Here is a 22,705-nt window from a genome sequence, read left to right as displayed (position 1 = left end):
GCAGGCGAAGAAGCCAGATGTGGGAAGGGGGGTAGGGGCATAATAAAACACTATAAAAATATACATATAAAAAAAGTTGATTAGACATAATGCAAGTAATGTTGTTTCATAGACTTTAATTATATCTGCTAATTTCATAGCTGATTGGGGATTGGCCCCTAGGCCTGAGCACAAGCGATTGGCCATTGATTTTGGGAGATTCTTTTTATATATTTTTACAATTTTAAACTTCACCGAATGATTCGTGAACGATTAGTAACAGAATTACAGTCGGGAAATTATTGAAGTTGAACGATTTGGTTATATTCTACTGCGGCTGAAACTGTGACATCATGAAAACTCAGGTTTATCGAAAGTGTTTGACTCGAAACTGTGCGCGTTCCCGCCCCTTGTGAGGAAGAGACCTTAAAAACTCTCGTCCCCGACAGACCCTCATTATAATAATCAAGGTGCGGCTTGGCAACAGGTGCCTGAGAAATTGTACCGTTTGCATTTTAGAGGTGAAATTGCCAAGGTGGTTTTATAGTTTGCAGAAAGCAGCTGCTACTTTCTAAAATAATTTTACAAAAGAGAGCTCTTTTTTGAAGACATTAATTGTGTGAACGCGTGAAGGGCTACTTTTCTCAACCAGGTGGACAATAATTTCGTCTTCGTTCCAATCGAACTATTTGTTGACATATTCTACTACAAAGGTTTTTACAAGGTCAGTGACATTCCTAAAACTCAGTTTGATTCAAGGAGTTGAAAATGGCCAACTCGGGACTCCAGATTTTGGGGTTTGCCCTGGCGCTACTAGGTCTGATCGGGTTAATTATCGGCACAATCCTGCCACAGTGGAAAATGTCCGCCTATGTCGGGGACAACATCATCACAGCGGTGTCTATGTACCAGGGATTATGGATGTCTTGTGCATTTCAGAGCACCGGCCAGATCCAATGCAAAGTCTACGACTCAATTCTGCAACTTGACAGTAAGTAGGCTAATGAATGTGTGTGTGTGTGTGTGTGTGTGTGTGTGTGTGTGTGTATATGTATATGTATATGTGTGTGTGTTCCTTTTTCCAGTATGGAACTATGAAAGTGGCATGAGTAAAAAATTGTTGAGAACATGCTGTTTGAATTTGCTAGGCGATGGAATTAACGCGCGTCCATCCTATAGACTCATGCGCCGAGTTTTATTGGAAACCTGATCATGTTCTATGAAACTGCCACACCTTGTGTGGGGTTTCCGACTCTTACTTAGTGTCTATCCTCTGTTAACTTTTGGTTGCGTTATCTATTTGCTATTCATTAACCCAACCCCTATGCATTTTATCCATCAACATTTCGATGTTTTCTTTGCCCTTTATATGGGGTTGCTACTCTCTCTATCACCTTCAATTCACGATATCTGCCGAACCTGTGTGTTTACGGGATTACCGCTCCCGAATCTGGGTATATAGTCAAACTCCGGCTACTGGAGGAATGCCTTGTATTCACATTTGTTCGTGGACATGGCTGGGTTGCGCTGTTACCACTAGGGTAATGATTATCCAGACAGCCATTGTCCTGTACGGTGCCATGCCCTCATCCGCCTATTGAAAAACCCTTAGGCTAGCTGCGGGCGGTATCAAGGGGGCACGACTTGCAGGCAATGGGGGTAAATATTGCCTTTTCTCTGCTCTGTGTAGTCAATACGCCAGTGAATGGACTCACAGGTGTGGCACTGTCTGAGTGCACAGTCAGAAAAAGCCACAGATACATTCCTAATATAGCCTATTACTGAATAAAACAGGCAGCAATGTTCTCCTGTTTAGCCTCCTACCCCACCGAAGACAAAGATCAGTTTAGTATTGGTCTGAAAACGACCTGTTGTATTGTAACTATGGAAATAACTATAAGACTCTACTCAAGGTTCCAGGCCAATTCAAGGCCTATTAGACCATAGTGCAGAGGAAAGGCTGAAGGTAAAAGACTGTTTTAACTTTATCTCAGAAATATCTGAAGGTGCTATTAGAGCACAATATTAGCCTAAACCAACACAGAAAATCACTAAATCATGACATTACATACATTTAGACATGGCCCAATGGCAACATGTTAGCATCTGACTACACTCTCTGCCAACTGCCCCCTGATTTAAATTGCTTGATCCTGTATCTCAACAAGTAGTGATTTCTCTGTCCACTACATCCTACTCTTTCAAATGTATTTTATAAAGGCCTTTTATATCAGCAGTTGTCACAAAGTGCTTCTACAGAAAGCCAGCATAAAACCCCAAAGAGCAAGCAATGCTGATGTAGAAGCACGGTGGCTAGGAAAAACTCTATCCTCTGTTGGTCTTAATCAGTAGCCACCCAGCGGTGTCTAGATGTAGAGTTAAGTGTGTGGCTTACTGGGTGAGTGCCATCCATTCCACTCATATTTTCACACTTTGCCCACAGTGTACCTGTAAAGTTTATGCTCCCAGACACCTGCTGCTTGAGCTCCCTGACTGTGTATGGTAGTTTTAGTGGCTGTAAAACCACTGTTTGACTTGTGTATCAACACCTTTTGATAACGCTGTATCGTTTTATAGACTCCTTATCTCTAATACTCTCCTTTTGCTTGTATGCTTTATCATATCTGCAAACATGAACACAAGCCAGGTCTGATAAATGCACTGTAATCAAACCAGTGGTCAGATGTAACAAGTCAATAAATAATAGCTTGATGTCAATTGCATTGCACTGATAGCAGGGAGGTGGAGAATTGCCAGATATGAGAAACTGTAGAAATGCATTATGTTGTGCCAACTGCTTACTTAGTTCCTCATGTGTTCCTTGTAAAAGAGGATGTCAGAGTAGTGTTTTTCTCATGCCCGTTGTGATATGTGGAACTGGAGCCTTTCAGAAATGCATCGTTTCAGAGGTCGGTATGTTGTCTAAATGCTTCCTGACTCGATAGCAGGTGTTATGAGGCAACTTTGCTGACGTCAAGGCAGCCATTTTGATTTGGGCTCTTTTGAATGTCAATTGTAAGCTAAAGCTATCTACCTGCTGTAGGAGGGTCTAGCTAGCCAATGGAGAGGGAGTGTTTTGAGCTGCATGGAGAGGGAGTGTCTCTCTCCATAGTGAAACCCAACTCCCCGACACTCCCCGTCTGTCTCATGACTGGTTCCTGACTTGCAACTGAGCGAAAGAGGGGGATGGGTGGCACACACACTTCACCCTCATGAGGGTTTCTGGTTGAAGCTAGTTTCTGTTGCACCTGACTAGAGGTGCATTGGGAGAGGGAGTGGTTGAGGCAGACGGAGCATATCAGTGTTTAGTTTGCATATATGGTTTGTGGCTACACTGCTCTCAGGTTTTAATAACCTGGCTATGAAAGCTAAACACGCCTATAACTGAGTTAAAAACATTTTATTCCTAGGACTGAAACTTGTGGCTGAGTTCAAAGTATTTGGTTGGATAAATCAAAACATATGTCAATTAACATGGTCATTTATTCACTCGACCATTCACTTCGCCTTCCTCTATCAAACTATAACTTATCTCAGTTGGGGAGAGAAACTGAAAAGGAGGGCCATGTCCTTTTGTAATGCCCCATGAATGAATTGTTTGCCACCCTAAAGGGGTGTAGGGATATCCTGGTGTATTAACCCTGTCCTCCCCAACTCTCCAGGTGCACTCCAGGCAACACGTGCCCTTATGATTGTGGGCATCATTGTGACCGTGGCTGGACTGGGTGTGGCCACCATGGGAATGAAGTGCACCAACTGTGGAGGAGATGACAAAAACAAGAAGTCTCGCATCGCCATGACCGGAGGCATCGTCCTGCTGATTGGATGTGAGTTACCTTGAAATTGGCACATGTGTCATTTGCTCTGGATTCTCTGTATGCTCTGATAGTTTAACCGCTAACATTTTGTTCCTCCTCTCCATAGCTCTGTGTGCAACTATCGCCTGCTCGTGGTATGCTAACAACATCATCAAGGAGTTCTACAACCCATTCGCCCCCGTCAACTCCAAGTAAGTACTGCTGAATCCCTCTTTGGCCACCTTTTTTGTGCCCCTCTTATCACCTGGAATCTTTAATTCACTGTCTTGATGGAGTTGTTGAATGCTGGAAGTTGCATTCCATTTTTCTGTCATGCATGTCATTGTACAGATACTGATGCCAACACAAACCCTCCTCATCCTCTAGGTACGAGTTTGGTTCAGCCATCTTCATTGCCTGGGCTGGAGCATTCCTGGACATAATTGGCGGTGGCATGCTCGCAGCATCCTGCCCCAAGGGCAAACCTAAGGCCAAATACCCCATTGCCTCTACCCGTCCCCCCAGCAGCAGCAAGGAGTACGTCTGAGTTTCATGGAGGCTGAAGGAAAACTTAAGAATCTACAGTGCACCAGTCCAACTTGAAATGTGGTCTCTGTCAAGTTCACTTAAATATAGCATTGTTTTTTAAACTACGTATTATTATTTTATTTTTTTCGGGATATACCCTCAGTTACTGATTTTATTGTAAGAACGCAATTAAGAGATACGGTTCTAGAGGACTGCTCATGATGTTTACTTGTAAGGGAGAGCAGATGGTGAGTGTCGGCCTCAGACTGTTTTATATCCCCCTCACACAATCGCTCCCCTTTTCCCGTGTCTATTACTGTAGCCTACATGGACAGGCGAGATGATTGTAATGATGATGGGGCCATCATGCTTTGGTATTGCATTACAATCGCCAACCATCCCACAATAAACAGGAAATGGAAGCCTATATCTTAGATTTATAATGGTTTATGCTAGATACAGAATTTTGAATTCAATGATTTAGACAACACAGAATATGAATCGGTCAGTGAACACTTTTTTTTTATAATTTCTGAAGGCCCGAGACTGTCCTCCTTCCATAACTTTACAAGATGATTGCCAGACTATTTGCTGTGATAAACTTTGTCAATTGTAAAGTAATGCTCTCCATTTTGTCTTTTGTTTGTTTAATTGGCTAGTAACCTACAGTGTGTGTGTGTGTGTGCTTCAAAAGGATGAAAATGTATCCTCCTGTTCCCAAGAGTAGTTTTGTAATACTGCCACATCTTAAATATTGAACTTTGTATTTTAGATTTGTCTTCTGTAAATAAAATAAAATAAAATGGTGAGAAGTTGTGGTTTCTGTTTTACTGTGTATACTTTGTGGGATTCCATGCAAGATATGCAGCGACGTTGCAAGAAATGTTGTTTATACCTGAATAACTAGGTTGCGTTGTAATTCAAATCCATATGTAGTCAACCAGACGAACTCTGCTGAAATGAGGCCCTTGACAGGTTGTGGAGGGTGAGTTGCATTGCTGCCTTGTAAGGTCTTCAGGATGGTGTTCAAACTGAGCTTTACTCCAAAGTCGTTGGGCGCGTTCGACATTGCGGTCAAATTTAAAGACAAGTCGAGCCTGACTGATCTACAAATCACCTTGCATCATAAATAACTAAACATTTATACTGTAGATCAGTCAGTCCAGAATTTACCCATGATACATCAGTTTTGATGCTTTCGAACACAGCCATTGGCCTTTTCCGTGGCACCGGCCTTTTCAACGTGGCACCGTCATAGGATGCCACCTTTCCAACAAGTCAGTTTGTCCAATTTCTGCCCTGCTAGAGCTGCCCTGGTCAACTGTAAGTGCTGTTATTGTGTAGTGGAAATGTCTAGGAGCAACAACGGCTCAGCCGCGAAGTGGTAGGCCACACAAGCTCACAGAATGGGACTGCCGAGTGCTGAACCGTGTAAAAATCGTCTCTCCTCGGTTGCAACACTCACTACCGAGTTCCAAACTGCCTCTGGAAGCAACGTCAGCACAAGAACTGCTCACCAATCCTAAGATCACCATGCGCAATGCCAAGGGTCGGCTGGAGTGGTGTAAAGCTCACCGCCATTGGAGCAGTTGATACGCGTTCTCTGGAGTGATGTATCATGCTTTACCATCTGGCAGTCCGACGGATGAATCTGGGTTTGGCATATGCCAGGAGAACGCTACCTGCCAGAATGCATAGTGCCAACTGTAAGGTTTGGTGGAGGAGGAATAATGGTCTGGGGCTGTTTTTCATGGTTCGGGCTAGGCCCCTTAGTTCTAGTGAAGGGAAATCTTAATGCTACAGCATACAATGACATTCTAGACGATTCTGTGCTTTCAACTTCGTGGCAACAGTTTGGTGAAGGCCCTTTTCTGTTTCAGCATGACAATGCTAAAATGTAATTTAAATGTAATGCCCCTGTGCACAAAGCGAGGTCCATACAGTAATGGTTTGTCGAGATTGGTGTGGAAGAACTTGACCTCAACCCCATCGAACACCTTTGGGATGAATTGGAACGCTGACTGCGAGCCAGACCTAATCACCCAACATCAGTGTCCGACCTCACTAATGTTCTTGTGGCTGAATGGAAGCAAGTCCCCGCAATGTTCCAACATCTAGTGGAAAGCCTTCCCAGAAGAGTGGAGGCTGTTATAGCAGCAAAGGGGGGACCAGCTCCATATTTTTCGAATGAGACATTTGACGAGCAGGTGTCCATATACTTTTAGTCATGTAGTGTATGTGTTTCTAAAATCCCTAGGGGAAAAATGTATGGTGGAAAAATGCTTACAACCATTTCCCTGTTTGACCGCTAGGTTTGATGGTTATTATGACACCTCCACTATGGGGCTATATATGGCAACCGGAGAATGGGCGAGCGCGTGTGTCGAAAGGACTGGGTGTATGCAAAGCGAATCAGCTAATTGGGCAGATTTGTTGCCACTCAAGACCGTTTTGCGTGGCTGATTGGGCTGCACTACGAGTCGCTAGTAGGTGACCAGTGCTTCCTACTGGGTATCATGGTTGTGTCACCGGTGGTGGCTCCGTGGCCATTTTTTTCTCACACATGATTTTATTTCAAGTAGTACAGCAGCCTGCACAAGAAATAACTAATATTGATTACCATCTAGATGTCACCTTGATACATACATACAGTCTACAACTCAATAGGGAGGGCATGAACAGCAACAACACGGGGACACAGTGTCCTTTGCTCCCGCTTGACAAGCACTACTGTCCAGCAACGGCGTCGGAAGTAGCTACCTAGTAGCCAACATCAGAGTGACGGTCACTTGAAGCAACAGTACACCCGTCGTCAATACTTTTAATCCAAAATAATCAATTGTCAGTTTTATAACTGAACAATTACAATTATTTGTGTAAAACTACGCCCATCATCAATACTTTTAATAAAAATAAATAAAAAAAGTCCAATTTATAACTGAAAATGTACAATTATTTGTGTAAAACTAACAGTGAAATACGACTCAGTCTCTTCCTCTGGCTTATAAACAGAAGTCAAAACTATTGCGGTATGGTAGCTCAATGTACAGTAGTTGCATGGTAAGAAACAACAGTCTAACCCAGGACTGCCCAACCCTTTTCCTTGAGAGCTACCGTCCTGTAGGTTTTTGCTCCAACCCTAATCTAGCACACCTGATTCTAAAAATTAGCAGGTTGATAAGATGAATCAGGTTAGTAACACCTGGGGTTGGAGCGAAAATCTACAGGAGGCTAGCTCTGCAGGAACAGGGTTGGGCAACCCTGGTCTAACCTATAGCAGAGCACTTTCGACACACCCACTCCTTTCCACACGCCCACTACTTTCCTTTTGACACACTCACTCCTTTCCACATACTCACTTCTTTCCTTTCGACACACCCACTTCTTTCCACATGCCCACTACTTTTCTTTCAACACACCCACTCACCCATACTCCGTTCACCATATTGGGATGCAGCTACTGCTTTCTCCGCATTTCCGTCCACTTTCCCTCTCCTCGCCGCCTCTCCTCGATTACCTTTGACCTTTTTCAAAAGGAGGCCAGAGGACGGAGAAGAGAAGACACAGGAGTTGAGCAAATTCAATTGAGAAAAGGCCATTGCCTGTCACAAAATCATGAAAATGCCAAGCCATTGGATGTCCAGTCCAGATCAATCCCTAACCTCTTTCAGGGGTGAAAGTAAGGCAGTATGGTCCGGTACGGCGTCCCGGCAAAATAATTAGTGGGGGTAGACCGTACCGGTATAACATGAGTCTATCACAATAACTCAAACAAAATGTAAAGAGAACTGTGGTTCGACGAGAACACTAGGCAGAGATGAGCAGCCAACACCGAGACGCGCGTGGACAGCAGTGGACACATAAATTCTGGCCTAATGACAATTGCCAAATGTCATTGGGCCTACACTTTTTGTTTTCTGTAAAAGATGTCTCTTTCCATTCACAACTGTTTGGAGGCTGGAAATATGTTGCGAGTGCATGAATTTTGAAGTGATTGTTTGACAATCTGATGAAAAACATCATGACTGGTTGTGTTTATGCCACAATAAAAGTTAATACATTTTAAAAGTTAAATGACAAATCTTTACGACTAGGCCCACAGAGATCCTATTGAAGTAGCAGGGATTCTATATGTAATTCTATGATTAGGTCCATAAGAAAGTTGGTGCACGCGCAGGAGGTCCCGTACCGGGAAGATATTAAATCTACCTTCACCCTTTAGGCACTTTTTGATCGGACAGAATTGTGTGCAATATGGCAGAATCTCACCCTCCCACAGGCTAGTTACCGCAAACCTGCCCCCTAGCAACCTTCCTAGCAACCTGTCAGTGGCCTGGTAGGAGAGGTCATTGGGAGTTTGGGGCGCAAGTTTGGGCGTGTTCCACAGCTAAGACGAGGTGACACAATAACCAATGTTTGCTGTGTCATCGACTGACAAATTGCTATATGGTACTCGCAACTCTGAAAAAAACAAGGTCAAATCATGATGTCATTGACCTTCAGGTCGGAATGTCAGAGTTCTAAAAAGATGCCAGAGTTTCCAACTTGGAATTCCCGAGTTGGATGACCATTTGCGATTTTTCCCAGTCAGAGCTCGTTTTTTTCCACCGAGTTCCCAGTTGTCTTGAATGCACTGAAGTCGGAAGTCGGAGAGTTTTGAATGTGGCAATAACATAAGGGTTGCGTTCCCCTGCCCAGACGTTGCATGCATCAACCAATGGTTGCGTGCCACGTCATCGACTGAAAGATTGCTATAACATATGATGTGGTTAGCTATCCAGGCGTTGTAAGATCTGGCAGGCGTCAGCAACGCATGGGCAGAGGAACACGCCTAGGATGTGGTTAGCTGATACTTAAAATACCTATCCAGGCGTTATAAGACCTGTCAGGCGCAGCAATGTCGAAGCTCTGGAACGCGGTCTTTATGATCCCCATGGGGCTTGTTCGACATTGCAGCCGACAGTGCAGGCGACTGCCAACTGACTGATCTACAAATCACCTTGCATCATAAATAAGGACATATTATTATTTGTAGATCAGTCAGTGAGTCACAATTTACTAATGATACAGTACGGTTTTGATCCTCTCGAACATGGCCTGGTAGCCTGGTGGGTAGTAGCGCCAGTAACCGAAAGGTTGCTGGAATGAATCCCTGAGCTGAGAAGGTGCAAATCTGTTGTTCTGCCCCTGAGCAAGGCAGTTAACCCACTCTTCTCTGGGTGCTGTGGATGTTGATTAAGGCAGCTCACTGCACCTCTCTGATTCAGAGGGGTTGGGTTAAATGCGGAAGACACATTTCAGTTGAATGCATTCAGTTGTACAACTGACTAGGTATCCCCTTTCGCTAGTCTCTCTGGTATGTTTGGGGGATGGGTGACGTGAGCTGCATGAAGCTATAAAGCTCACAGGCAGGGGAATCTGTAACAATAATGTACATCCATGAAGTTCTCTCAGATCAATGAGGTAGTGACTATTTTTGGACTGGGCAACATTTCCTCATTGTTTTCAACTGTGAGCTTGTGACTTTGCATAGGTTAATTTCCAAAGTCTACCAAACAGGCTTTATTACAAATAAATAACAAATGTAATCAAGTCGGTACTAGTTGAGTCTGAGGGGTTGAGTGAGACAATGGTTTTGGGCTGAGGACTATGTTCCTTTTATTTTATCGCCATCTGGTGGTGCATACTATCATTACACAACAGCAGATTACATTCTAACACATTGGTTCCCAACCAGGATTACTAGGACCCCTGGGGGTACTTGGCCTATCAACAGGAGGTACTTGAGAAAACTCATGAGATAATAGTCCTTCTGGTACAGTGCACATGAGGGGGTACTTCAGGGGTATTGCGGGCAAAATTCAGTTGGTGGTACAGTAACTTGATATATTATTTTTACTGGAGTGTATTTACTAAATATTTTCTTAACTCTATTTTCTTAAAACTGCATTGTTGGTTAAGGGCTTGTAAGTATGCATTTCACTGTAAGGTGAAAGGTAAAGCTGTTGTATTCGGCGCATGTGACAAATAAAATGTTATTTTATTTGATAACTGAAAAAGGTTGTGAAACCACTGTTGTAACACGTAGAATCAAGGAGGTTTTACAATAATACATGCCACTTAGAAAACACTTTCATGTAAAGTGACTTGATTTAAACCCTGCTTGTATATCTCTCTAGTGAGGAGTACATTTTATAACTTTACATCTATCAGGATGAATCTTGACAAAGAGATAAGACTGAGCCAAACTGAACAATGGTTACATCAAAACAATGTATTCCTCACAGCTCGGTCAGTCTTACACCAAATTCATTGCGAATTGCTCCTCCATGTAGCGATCTACTTTATCCTTCTGCTTCATAGCTGGGTTTAACATCAGTTAGGGTACTTATCTGAATATCATATGACTTTTCCACCAGATGGGGGCATTATTGTGAAGAATATTGTACAACAGGAAGCTGGTTATAAAAAAGTTGTATATTACACCTCGATGCAGGGATACATAGAAGTTCCATAAATAGTTCACAGTGGTAATTGTTTTTGTCTAGCAACTCAGGGGTAAAAGTAACATACAGTACAACATATGTTATACTAAGACAACGATTATGACATAACATGTTACAATGGCAAATTAAAGCCTTCAGTGTATCGAACACGTTTTACAACAGATTTTACAGACAATGAATTTGCACCAAAACGAGACAGTGATGTCAACCGTCAAAAATAAAATAAGTGTTGTCAACATAATATGTGAAACACTGAAAAAGTGTACAGTATCTAAAATAAATAATACTGTGAAAACACTGACCAGTACTATGAGTAGCTGTTTTCTCATTTAGATATGGGTTGGATTGACAGATAAATTAAAATAACATATTGGATGGAGTGTTTAAAATATAGACACTAAAGACTAAACAACAAACAAACAGGTTCACTCATTTTGAAGGGGCAGTTCTTGATGGGTAGGGCCTTCTCTTGTGTGCTTATGTTTCAGCCTGTCCGGACCCAAATCTATCCTAATTGCTCCCCTCCCCTCAGGACACAAAGTCCCCCCTTCAACACCAGAACAGCAGCTGAAGCAAAGATGCACTGTTGTTTTTTCTATTTCCTTGGGACACTGACCTTCCTGTGTCCAGGAAGAGCTAAACTACAGGTGATGCGCATGCTGCTATTGTAAACTTTGCAATGGGCACCTGAACTGGGCATTGTCCAAAACAAGTGGTACACGCTTCAGAATTTCACAAATGAGCACAATAGCCTCTTGAGGTCTGGACACTATCAGAGTTGTTCAGGCAACAGGAGAGATATTGATTGATATGGGGAGGCCATTGTTGTTCATGACATCATCCAAGTCGTCATCCTCTATAACCACTGTAAATGAATGGGGAAAAGACTGTAAATATCAACATATTGACAGATGAATGAACAACATTCGTACGTACATACGTAACTTCTACAAAGGCCAGTCTGATTCTGTAGAATCGTACAATTAAAATATGAACATACTCTGGTCAGGCTAACTTTTGGTTGCAGGCCTATTGGTTTACTTTTAATGAAACTATAATTTCAGCCTGGTCTCATAGACTAGACATAACATAGTAAAGGTAAATCTGGCACACTGAAATTAGTATGATATGTTACGTTTGGTATGGTTATAACACAGACGGTAGGGTGGTTGGGTGGGCGTAGAATGCGAACATCTAGCAACCCAATGGTTGCAAGTTTGAATCTCATCATGGGCAATTTGAGCTAATTAGCAACTTTTCAACTACTTACTACATTTTAGCTACTTGGCAAGCTTGCTAACCCTTCCCCTAACCTTAACCCTTTTAGCTAACCCTTCCCCTAACCCTAACCTTATCCCTTTAACCTAACTCCTAAACTTAACCCTAACCTTAACCCTAACCCCTAGCCTAGCTAACGTCAACCAGCTAGCTAACTTTAGCCACCTAGCTACAATTCGTCACATATCATAGGTTTAGCAAATTCGTAACAAATTGTACATTTAGCAAATTTGTAACATATAATACGAATCGTAATTCGTAACATATCATACAAAATGGGTGATGGACATCCACACATTAATACATACCATACGAAACTTAACATATCATACTAAAGTAGTGTTCTGATTTACGTACAGAATAACACGAAATGGTCTGAAACCAGGTTGATCATTTAGTCACGTGCAGTTCAGTTTCTTTCAGCACAATTCTAGTTCCTCATCTTTTGCTTGCTTGCCACATCATCTCCGGCACTCACCTCTCTTCGACCGTCCTATTTGCCCTAACTTCGGGGCCCGTTGGCCTCGTCTCCGCTGGGGGGAGTCAAAGCTCAGCACACCCCTGTTGAATCCACTCCACAAACCAGGCACCTCACCCGACTCGCGTGGGATTACTGAGCTGGGCTGGAGTACGCCAGACGGTGGTAGAAGCTCGGGCATTGCCGCTATTCGGCACATGTCCAGTGGTTGAGGTGCGCTTTCTTGGCTCTTTCGGTTTTTCTCTGGCTCTGTCTCTAGAATTCTCGACACCTCTGCAGCGTCCGGGCGCTGCTTCTCCTTGTCCTTGCTTCCACAACAGTACAACATGCAGGATACCGGCAGATATTTTTGTGTCGATGAGATAAATATCTTTGTCGCTGGCTAAAGACGGAGTTAAAATGGAGAATGTGGTAGATAACAAATATCAAGAAAATCAACGGGAAACATATTTCACACTTTAGCAGCACAATTTACCTGCTGATCGGCAATACATTTCTGTCAAATGTCAGAGACTATTAAAATACAACATTCTAGAGGCAAATCTAAACGTAAACATGTCAGCCCTGGAAACTGTCATAAAATGTGTTGACGTATGCAGACCAAGACCCTTGTGCGTCCATTGCGCAAATCTCATCCCACATGCATTTAATATGGTTTCCGTATCACTTTTCAGACATAGTTATTATGGCAAAATAGCCTATGGGTGCACATTATTTCAAACCTGTTCTATAACTAGTGGTCAGCGCAGCGGTCCTCTTCACAGTTTTCCCATTGCGAAGTGTTGTGATTTTACAGTCGAACATATGCCCACTCCCAATTTGCACAGTTTCGACGTCTTAAAGGTGTAGTAGGCTAGACCGTCAATGATAAATGCGTTATTACAATCCGGGATTCCCAAACACGCATCTGATTGCGTCATGACGCACGCAGTTCTGGGAATTATGTCAAAACAAATATAGGAATCAAAGTATGATGATAAGATCATCATATTATATGACATTTCATTACTAACATGTAGATATCAGCATCCATAGGCTAACAGAGACTATAATAATCATAATGTGGTTTTAATAGGACACCTTACACAGAGGTTGTAAAACTGATCATCGTCACTGCATCAAACATATGCTAACTAGTGCCTCCACTAACTGTGTGAGTCGAGGTTGAACAGACACCAGGCAGACATGGTCAGTGAATACATGTTTCAGACATACGCCCTAATTCATTTAGACATGTTAAATTGGTCTTTCTGTTCTATGAGTCATCTAACTTATCCAAGTGAAGTGTTATTGAAAACCTGCATGGTATTTAGCTTTACATCCCGCTTCTCATGGTGAGAGAATGTGTGAAGTACTTGGTGTAGTTCATGACAGGCTGGGTTTCTAATACAAGACAAGACAATAATGTCCAATATGTCTGTCCATTCACTCCCCTGCTGCAATAACAGCCCAAGTGTGGAAGAGTGAATCAATGTAGGATAGTTCTATGTTTGATTCTTCATTATTAATTTACTTCCTGACCATCCTCAGTTCCTGGAAATGAGAGCTGCATAAGAGGGCAATGAAGGGTTTTGGTGTTGAGTGACAGTAATAGCTTGCTGAAAGTGTTATGTGCACAATAGTTATAGGGCTTTAGAATTTTATCATGATTTAGAAAAAATATCTGACAAGAGAGATGGATACAGTACGGTAGGTCTAATAACACGTTTTTTAAAAAGCAACACTGAAGGTCTGTTGTTTTATTTGTGCACCCTTGGGTACAATGAATTGAGTAATATTTTCCACATGATGTACGTTTCGGAGTATCAGTGTGACTAGTTTGACATTAAGTTATTGCCTCACCCTCTTTTTGACTCTGTTCTAGAGTTGAGAAACAAGGCCTAACCCTGACCTTGAGTGTTCAGGTCTGACAGGCTGGGGACAGTTTTTAGGAACCTATATATGTCTTTGATGATGAGACAACTTAATGACAAACATTCCTCCACTCTCCAGCTCTTAATAAGACAATAAGGCAATCCTGTCTCAGACGTCTGTTCTGTTGTTGCCATCAACAGTTCAGTCTCAAAGCTCTCGTTCTCACAGGTAAGAGATGTACACCTTTTGAGATGCTCAGACTAAGACTGTCAATGGACATTTATTATTGACTTTTATTATCTTTTATCAAGAAACATTTAAAGAATAAATGCACTGTGAGATTCGATAAGGTTATATGGAGAGGAATCATAATTGTGTTTCAGATCATTAACTTGGCTCCATAGTTTACTCTTGATCCAAGTTATATTTGAATCGGTTATGGTTATGTTTCATTCTACTTTGATTATATTTTCCTGATGGAAAAGGTTGTTGTAATCACTCTGTAATAACAGAAGACTAATTAACATTTAGAAATATTTTTTTGGGTTGAAGTTTTTGTAAATTGGGAATTGTCTGATTACTAGTGTTTGTTCTGTACTAATGATGAGATCATCTTAAGAACTGTCTCTCAAGGCAAACCAAAGCCAAGAGTGGTTTATGAAGATGTATTTTCTATTCCTCTCTATGTCTTTGTAGATAAGAAGTCACCATTAATTCATTCGTCATCAAGCAGTCTATGCCTGTCATGGAGTCTGACCAGTGGAGTTCCAGAATCTGTGACTGCACCGATGACATGGCAGACTGTGTATGTGCTCCCGCTCAGCCCAGTCAAAACTGTTCGCTGCTCTGGCACCCCAATGGTGGAACAAGCTTCCTCACGACGCCAGGACAGCGGAGTCACTCACCACCTTCCGGAGACATTTGAAACCCCACCTCTTTAAGGAATACCTGGGATAGGATAAAGTATTCCTTCTAACCCCCCCCCCCCCCCCCCAAATTGTAAAGTGGTTATCCCACTGGCTATAGGGTGAACGCACCAATTTGTGAGTCGCTCTGGCTAAGAGCGTCTGCTAAATGACGTTAATGTGCCCTTGAGCAAGGCACTTAACCCTAATTGCTCCTGTAAGTCGCTCTGGTTAAGAGCGTCTGCTAAATGACTAAAATGTAAATGTAAATGTATGTGTGTGTGTGTGTGTGTGTGTGTGTATGTATTTGTGTGTGATACGTGCGTCATATTTTTGTGCATGTGTGTGTGATCACATTTGTTTATATATATTATTATGATAATGTGTTTGTGTGTGCATTTTTAAGATTCATAGTTTATATAAGTGTGTATTATTGATTGGTGCTTTATTCACTTTGGCCAGGCTGTTTTGGATGCTGGTGTTGTCCCTTCCATGCCTGTATACATGCAAGGCAGTACGGACAGTGTCTTTGTCTCCCTCTGCTGGACATCTTTGGCATCATCCCGCCCGTCACAATGTCAATAAGTGTGTCAATGCGCCAGTGCTACAGCATCAAAGTAAGGACATTTAGAGTTAGCTTCTTCTGGAGAAAAAAAGCTTACATTTACATAACTCAGATAAAGTATATTATGATACATATTTTGTCATCTAACCACACCTGGTTTACTGTGCAATTCATAGGTTTAATTGTTAGTGAACATTTTCCCCTTCTCTAGGAATGTATAACTGTCTTGTGTTGGGCCTTTCCAGTGTCTGCTTGTATGAACATTGATGTAATATTGCTGTAACATTGCTGTAACATTTATGTAACACTGATGTAACATTACTGTAACATTGATGTAACATTGATGTAACATTGCTGACTGTGTCTCCAGGGTATGGAGGGAGAATAATGACTTAATTATACAAACATGTAAAGTATGAGTTGCACCTGTATATTGAGTTTTGCAAACAGGTAAATTGATATGTGAATACATTCAATAAGATTTTCAAGCATGCAACTACATTTGAGAATTAATGCAACTCATTTAATAAACTTGCGACAGGTGAATCTTCTTCTGTGAATCAAAACTACATTTGCCGATGTCAGTTTTGGCACTCATTTTGCGCCTAACCTGTGCCAAAAGTTTTGCAGTTGTAAAAAAAAAAAAATCTGTTAGCAAGCAGCACAGAAAATTACGAGCTCTGGTGGTCAGAGCTTTTGCTTCCGACCAGTCAGGTGAGGTGTTATCATTCTTAAACACGCTTTCACGTTTTACAGGGTTCTGGTCTGGAAGCATGCTTTCTACTGTGCTGAATATGGATCAAATTTGTTAAAATTAATAGCTAGCTAGCTAAATGATATTCACAGAATTTGAAAGCTACAACAAAGCGTCGGTGAGGAAGATGAAGGGTAGAATTAAAGGAGGGTTTCCACATAGCATAACCGCTACAAAGCTGATGCTAGCTAGCTTCTATTCTATTGGCATTACATGGCTGGTTATCTAGCTAGCTAGCATTATAGCCGTCTTGTGTTGTGTATCAGAGCAATATGTCTAGCTATGTACTTGTCATTTGGTTGTGACTAACATTAGTTTAGAAAATAATTGTTTGTTCTGTGTGTATTTGGTGTGTAGTTGGTTGGCTTTTCCTAGTTAGCAAGCTGAGAACTCTGCACAAATTGGTTAAGGTTATCTAGCTTGCTAGCTAATAATATTTTGAGGAGAACAGACTAGCTCCCTGTACAATCAAGACAAGAGGGGGTGGGGAAGATTATTACATGCAGTTGCTTCATCTGGCTGCTGCAGTGCTCAGGCGAGATGAGCTAGCTAGATGTCAATGTTGAACCAATGCAATGAAACCAATGCAATGATATTCCTTTTACCAAAGAGCACCTTCTGTCTACCAAAACCTACTACTGTGTACCTTATATACCTCTGTACCTTAGCAGCGCTTCCCTTATTTTGTTATTCTATTTTTTTCTACAAATTCATTTTATTGGCTTGCTATATGAGCTGCTTTTCCTGAAAATTTCTATCTCATATAGCTAGCTTGTTGTTGTTGTTCTACTGTCCATTAAATATTACAGCCACAACATCATGATCATGTAGTCTGCAGACAAGCGAGGAGGAGAAAAGCCTGCTTTGGGTGAGCTAGCTAGAACAACATCAACTAGCTAGCTATAATGTTCAGGTAAAGCATGGATAGAGCTAGCTAACTGTAGTAATTTTATTATTTGAAACCACCACATGCACATCATCTGTATCTGTGTTACATGTCATATTATGTTTTACTATATTGTACTGTATTGCTATGTCTCAAATTGTACAAATCATCAGCATGAAGAATACTGAATTCTGTTTGAATTGCCAAGTGGACTGAAATCTCATTCAAATAATGTTGTGGCTCTCTTTCAGATCTGCTAAGCACACCTCTGCCTCTGCTAGCCACACAACCATTGCCTCAGAGTGGTTGGGTAAACTCCTTCCTGGCTGGCCCTGTCCAGGGGTGACAGTGTCTCCCAACCTCCCTGTCTCAGTCCCCAGTAGCAATAGGTCATGTGCCGGAACTTATTCAATAAAGATCAAGTGTAATATATAAAAATAAACCGAACTGGATGGAATATGGTGAACAATGCACCAAATTATTTTTTAATCTTCAACATAGAAATGCTACCAAACATAATTTACTGAAACTTGTTACAAATGACGGAGTCACCCATGATATTTCGAAAGGTCAAGTACTTTAAGCATATGTTTTTGTTTCAGTCTCCTCCATCTCCGCTAACCGAAGCTAATTGTATGGATTTTTTTTCTATTAATAATGTAAAATTAACAGCTATACAGAAATACTCATGTGAAGGCCAAATTACAGAGGAGGAACTTCTTGATGCAATTAAAGCCTTTAAGTCCGGGAAAACTCCAGGGCTGGATGGCATACCAGTGGCGGTATACCAAACCTTTTTTGATATACTCAGAGGACCGTTATCAGCATGTTTTAACCACTCCTATATAAATGGTAGATTATCAGACAGATCAGGTCTGATTTAATTATTACTGAAACAGGATCCAAGTGGTCAATCCAGTCCATTTCAAAAATGTGAGGCCTCTTACACTTTAGTGTTGTGATGCAAAAATTATATCAAAATGCATAGCGCATAGAATTAAAAAGGTATTGTCGGATATTATTCATCCTAATCAGACAGGTTTTTTACATGGACGATACATTGGAGATAATATAAGACAAGTACTGGAAAAAGAACACTATGAAAAATCTTGGAAACCAGGCCTGGTATTCAAAGCGGACTTTGATCATGTACGACTGGAGTTTATATATAAATGCCTAGAATATTTCAATTTTGGAGAATCTCTTATAAAATGGGTTAATGTTATGTATAGTAACCCTAGGCGTAAAATAGTAAATAATGGCTACTTCTCAGAAAGTTTTAAACTGTCAAAAGGAGTAAAACAAGGTTGTCCACTATGGGCATATCTATTTATTATTGCCATCGAAATGTTAGCTGTTAATCCTCTCACTTTCAGTTATTTGAAAAGGAAATCATCTCCTAAATATCACTATTTCTAAAACAAGCCATAGAAACTTGGTTGCAATTTCAATTTAATCATCCAGAAACGACAGAACAAATAATGCAACAAATATTGTGGTTAAACTCAAATATACTAATTGATAAAAAAACATTATTTTTTGACAAAAAAAAAAGGTATAATCTTTGTAAATGATATCATAGGTAGGACTGGTGGAGTTATGTTACACATGCAGCTAACAAAAACATATGGAAATGTCTGCTCTACCCAAAATTACAACCAAATAATTGCAGCATTACCGCAAAAATGGAAGAGGGAAGTGGAAGGGGGAAAAAGTAAGGAACTTGTCTGTCGGCCCTGCTTTAGAGAACATAATTGGTTAAAGAAAATTGTGATGAATAAAAAAGTATACCAGTTTCATTTAAGGACCAAAGGATTGACAGCCGTCCCATATAGATTGCAAAATAGTTGAGAAGAGATTTTTGACGTACTGATTCCATGGCATAGTGTTTATGAACTGATACGCAAAATGATGCCGGATTCAAAACGTAGAATTTTTCAATTAAAATTATTATATAAAATTCTTGCTACCAATAGAATGTTATTTATATGGGGGATACAATCTTCCCAGCTCTGCAGATTTTGCTGCGAAGAGACAGAATCATTAGATCATTTGTTTTGGTAGTGTCCAATTGTAGCTTGTTTTTGGACACAGGTCCAGGAATGGCTAAAGGATTGCAATATTTACCTGGAGCTAACCATGCAGATAGCACTACTGGGTGATCTGATAGTCAATCGATCAATAATATAATAATACTTTTAGCAAAAATGTTTATTTTCAATTTACAATCTGTAGAAACAATGAGAATAGAAGGGTTCAGATACTGTTGAAAAATATATGGCAAATAGAAATCCAATATGGATGGTGTTAAGAGATAGATGGGTGGTGTTGAATGGAGTTGATGGATGGGACTAATAACAACTAACAACAACAAATAACAACAAGATAACTAATGTAAAGCATACTGTGTCCATAATAAGTACAGTGGGGAGAACAAGTATTTGATACACTGCCGATTTTGCAGGTTTTACTACTTACAAAGCATGTAGAGGTCTGTAATTTTTATCATAGGTACACTTCAACTGTGAGAGATGGAATCTAAAACAAAAATCCAGAAAATGATTTTTAAGTAATTAATTTGCATTTTATTGCATGACATAAGTATTTGATCACCTACCAACCAGTAAGAATTCCGGCTCTCACAGACCTGTTAGTTTTTCTTTAAGAAGCCCTACTGTTCTCCACTCATTACCTGTATTAACTGCACCTGTTTGAACTCGTTACCTGTATAAAAGACACCTGTCCATACACTCAATCAAACAGACTCCAACCTCTCCACAATGGCCAAGACCAGAGAGCTGTGTAAGGACATCAGGGATAAAATTGTAGACCTGCACAAGGCTGGGATGGGCTACAGGACAATAGGTAAGCAGCTTGGTGAGAAGGCAACAACTATTGGCGCAATTGTTAGAAAATGGAAGAAGTTCAAGATGACGGTCAATCACCCTCGGTCTGGGGCTCCATGCAAGATCACACCTCGTGGGGCATCAATGATCATGAGGAAGGTGAGGGATCAGCCCAGAACTACACGGCAGGACCTGGTCAATGACCTGAAGAGAGCTGGGACCACAGTCTCAAAGAAAACCATTAGTAACACACTACGCCGTCATGGATTAAAATCCTGCAGCGCATGCAAGGTTCCCCTGCTCAAGCCAGCGCATGTCCAGGCCCGTCTGAAGTTTGCCAATGACCATCTGGATGATCCAGAGGAGGAGTGGGAGAAGGTCATGTGGTCTGATGAGACAAAAATATAGCTTTTTGGTCTAAACTCCACTCGCAGTGTTTGGAGGAAGAAGAAGGATGAGTACAACCCCAAGAACACCATCCCAACTGTGAAGCATGGAGGTGGAAACATCATTCTTTGGGGATGCTTTTCTGCAAAGGGGACAGGACGACTGCACCGTATTGAGGGGAGGATGGATGGGGCCATGTATCACGAGATCTTGGCCAACAACCTCCTTCCCTCAGTAAGAGCATTGACGATGGGTCGTGGCTGGGTCTTCCAGCATAACAACGACCTGAAACACACAGCCAGGGCAACTAAGGAGTGGCTCCGTAAGAAGCATCTCAAGGTCCTGGAGTGGCCTAGCCAGTCTCCAGACCTGAACCCAATAGAAAATCTTTGGAGGGAGCTGAAAGTCCGTATTGCCCAGCGACAGCCCTGAAACCTGAAGGATCTGGAGAAGGTCTGTATGGTGGAGTGGGCCAAAATCCCTGCTGCAGTGTGTGCAAACCTGGTCAAGACCTACAGGAAACGTATGATCTCTGTAATTGCAAACAAAGGTTTCTGTACCAAATATTAAGTTCAGCTTTTCTGATGTATCAAATACTTATGTCATGCAATAAAATGCAAATGAATTACTTAAAAATCATACAATGTGATTTCCTGGATTTTTGTTGTAGATTCCGTCTCTCACAGTTGAAGTGTACCTATGATAAAAATTACAGACCTCTACATGCTTTGTAAGTAGGAAAACCTGCAAAATCGGCAGTGTATCAAATACTTGTTCTCCCCACTGTATATAGGTTATTGGTTGAGAGCTTTTGTGGAAGAGCACAGTTAGAAAGATATGGCATATAGAAGCAAACCGGATGGACATCATGAAAATGATCGGAGAGGTTGAGGGTAGTGTCACGGTTTCGGGCGAGGCTGCTCCTCCTCCTGGTTCGGGCAGGCTTCGGCGGTCATCGTCCCCGGAGTACTAGCTGCCACCGATCGATGTTTCATGTTCGTTTGGTTTTGTCTTTATGTTGTACACCTGTGTCTTGTTAGTCCTCGTTAGTGTCCTATTTAGTTCTCGTTGGTTGTGTTTGTCTTTGTGTGTGATTGCTCATCTGTTTTCGTGTTGGAGCTATGTTCTTCCCTCCAGTGTTTTGGAGAGGGTTTTCGCACATGTTAGTGCGCCGTTTGTTTGACGCCTGTGTGCGCCGTGATTTCGCCTTCGGGCTTATTTTCTACGTGATTATTGCACTAAAGTCTCTTGGACTGAGCTTCTGCGTCCTGCGCTTGATTCATGCACCACACCCACCTTCAGCACCCCATGACAGAATCACACACCTTAATGGAATCAGCAGGATCTGCAGTTACGCCTGAGTCGCTCGAGGAGCATGTCCGCGGCCAAGATGACCAGATACGACAACTGGGGACTGCTCTACAGGACGTCATCAACACCTTGCACCGATGGGAGGCCAGCGGGGTACCCACGCCTCCACCTACTCTGCCAACCCCATCGGCCGGTCCACCAGTCCCAGGTCCGGAACCCAGGGGGATTCGGCTCTCGCTCCCGAGGGCGTATGACGGAACAGCTGCCGGGTGTCAGGGGTTCCTCCTGCAGGTGGAGCTCTACCTGGCCACTGTACACCCGGTGCCCTCGGGACACGAGAGCGTTTCCGCCCTCATCTCCTGTCTCACGGGCAAGGCGTTGGAGTGGGCTAACGCAGAGTGGAGGAAGATAGACGCCAACACCATCTCCTACGCCGAGTTCTCCCGTCGCTTCAAGGCCGTGTTCAACCATCCACCTGAGGGCAAAGCGGCGGGGGAGCGTTTAGTCCACTTGAGACAGGGAAGGAGGAGCGCACAGGCGTTTGCTCTAGAGTTCCGGACTCTAGCGGCGGACGCAGGGTGGAATGAACGGGCCCTCATTGACCATTTTTGATGTAGCCTACGGGAGGACG

General features: G+C 42.1%; 1 protein-coding gene and 1 long non-coding RNA gene across 2 annotated transcripts; one reads left to right on the top strand and one right to left on the bottom strand.

Moving 5' to 3' along the window:
* The first annotated feature begins 217 nt into the window (after nt 1-217).
* Nucleotides 218-5,125, top strand: LOC311099314 (claudin-7-B-like). Its single transcript, XM_084140039.1, has 4 exons — nt 218-970; nt 3,642-3,806; nt 3,904-3,988; nt 4,164-5,125. Exons 1-4 carry the CDS (start codon nt 748-750, stop codon nt 4,321-4,323), a joined length of 633 nt encoding a protein of 210 aa, XP_083996165.1. The 5' UTR covers nt 218-747; the 3' UTR covers nt 4,324-5,125.
* Nucleotides 5,126-10,326: 5,201 nt separating this feature from the next.
* LOC311100262 lies at nt 10,327-13,378 on the bottom strand. Its single transcript, XR_014609818.1, has 3 exons — nt 13,289-13,378; nt 12,567-12,948; nt 10,327-11,675 (listed from the first exon to the last, which is right to left on the bottom strand). It is a non-coding gene; the product is annotated as an uncharacterized lncRNA (long non-coding RNA).
* Between the last annotated feature and the right edge of the window lie 9,327 nt (nt 13,379-22,705).

Source organism: Coregonus lavaretus (genome assembly GCF_964263955.1).
Source record: "Coregonus lavaretus genome assembly, chromosome: 24".
Classification (NCBI taxonomy): domain Eukaryota; kingdom Metazoa; phylum Chordata; class Actinopteri; order Salmoniformes; family Salmonidae; genus Coregonus; species Coregonus lavaretus.
The sequence above is the reverse complement of the archived record's forward strand: the minus strand, read 5'-3'. Positions and strand labels throughout refer to the sequence as shown.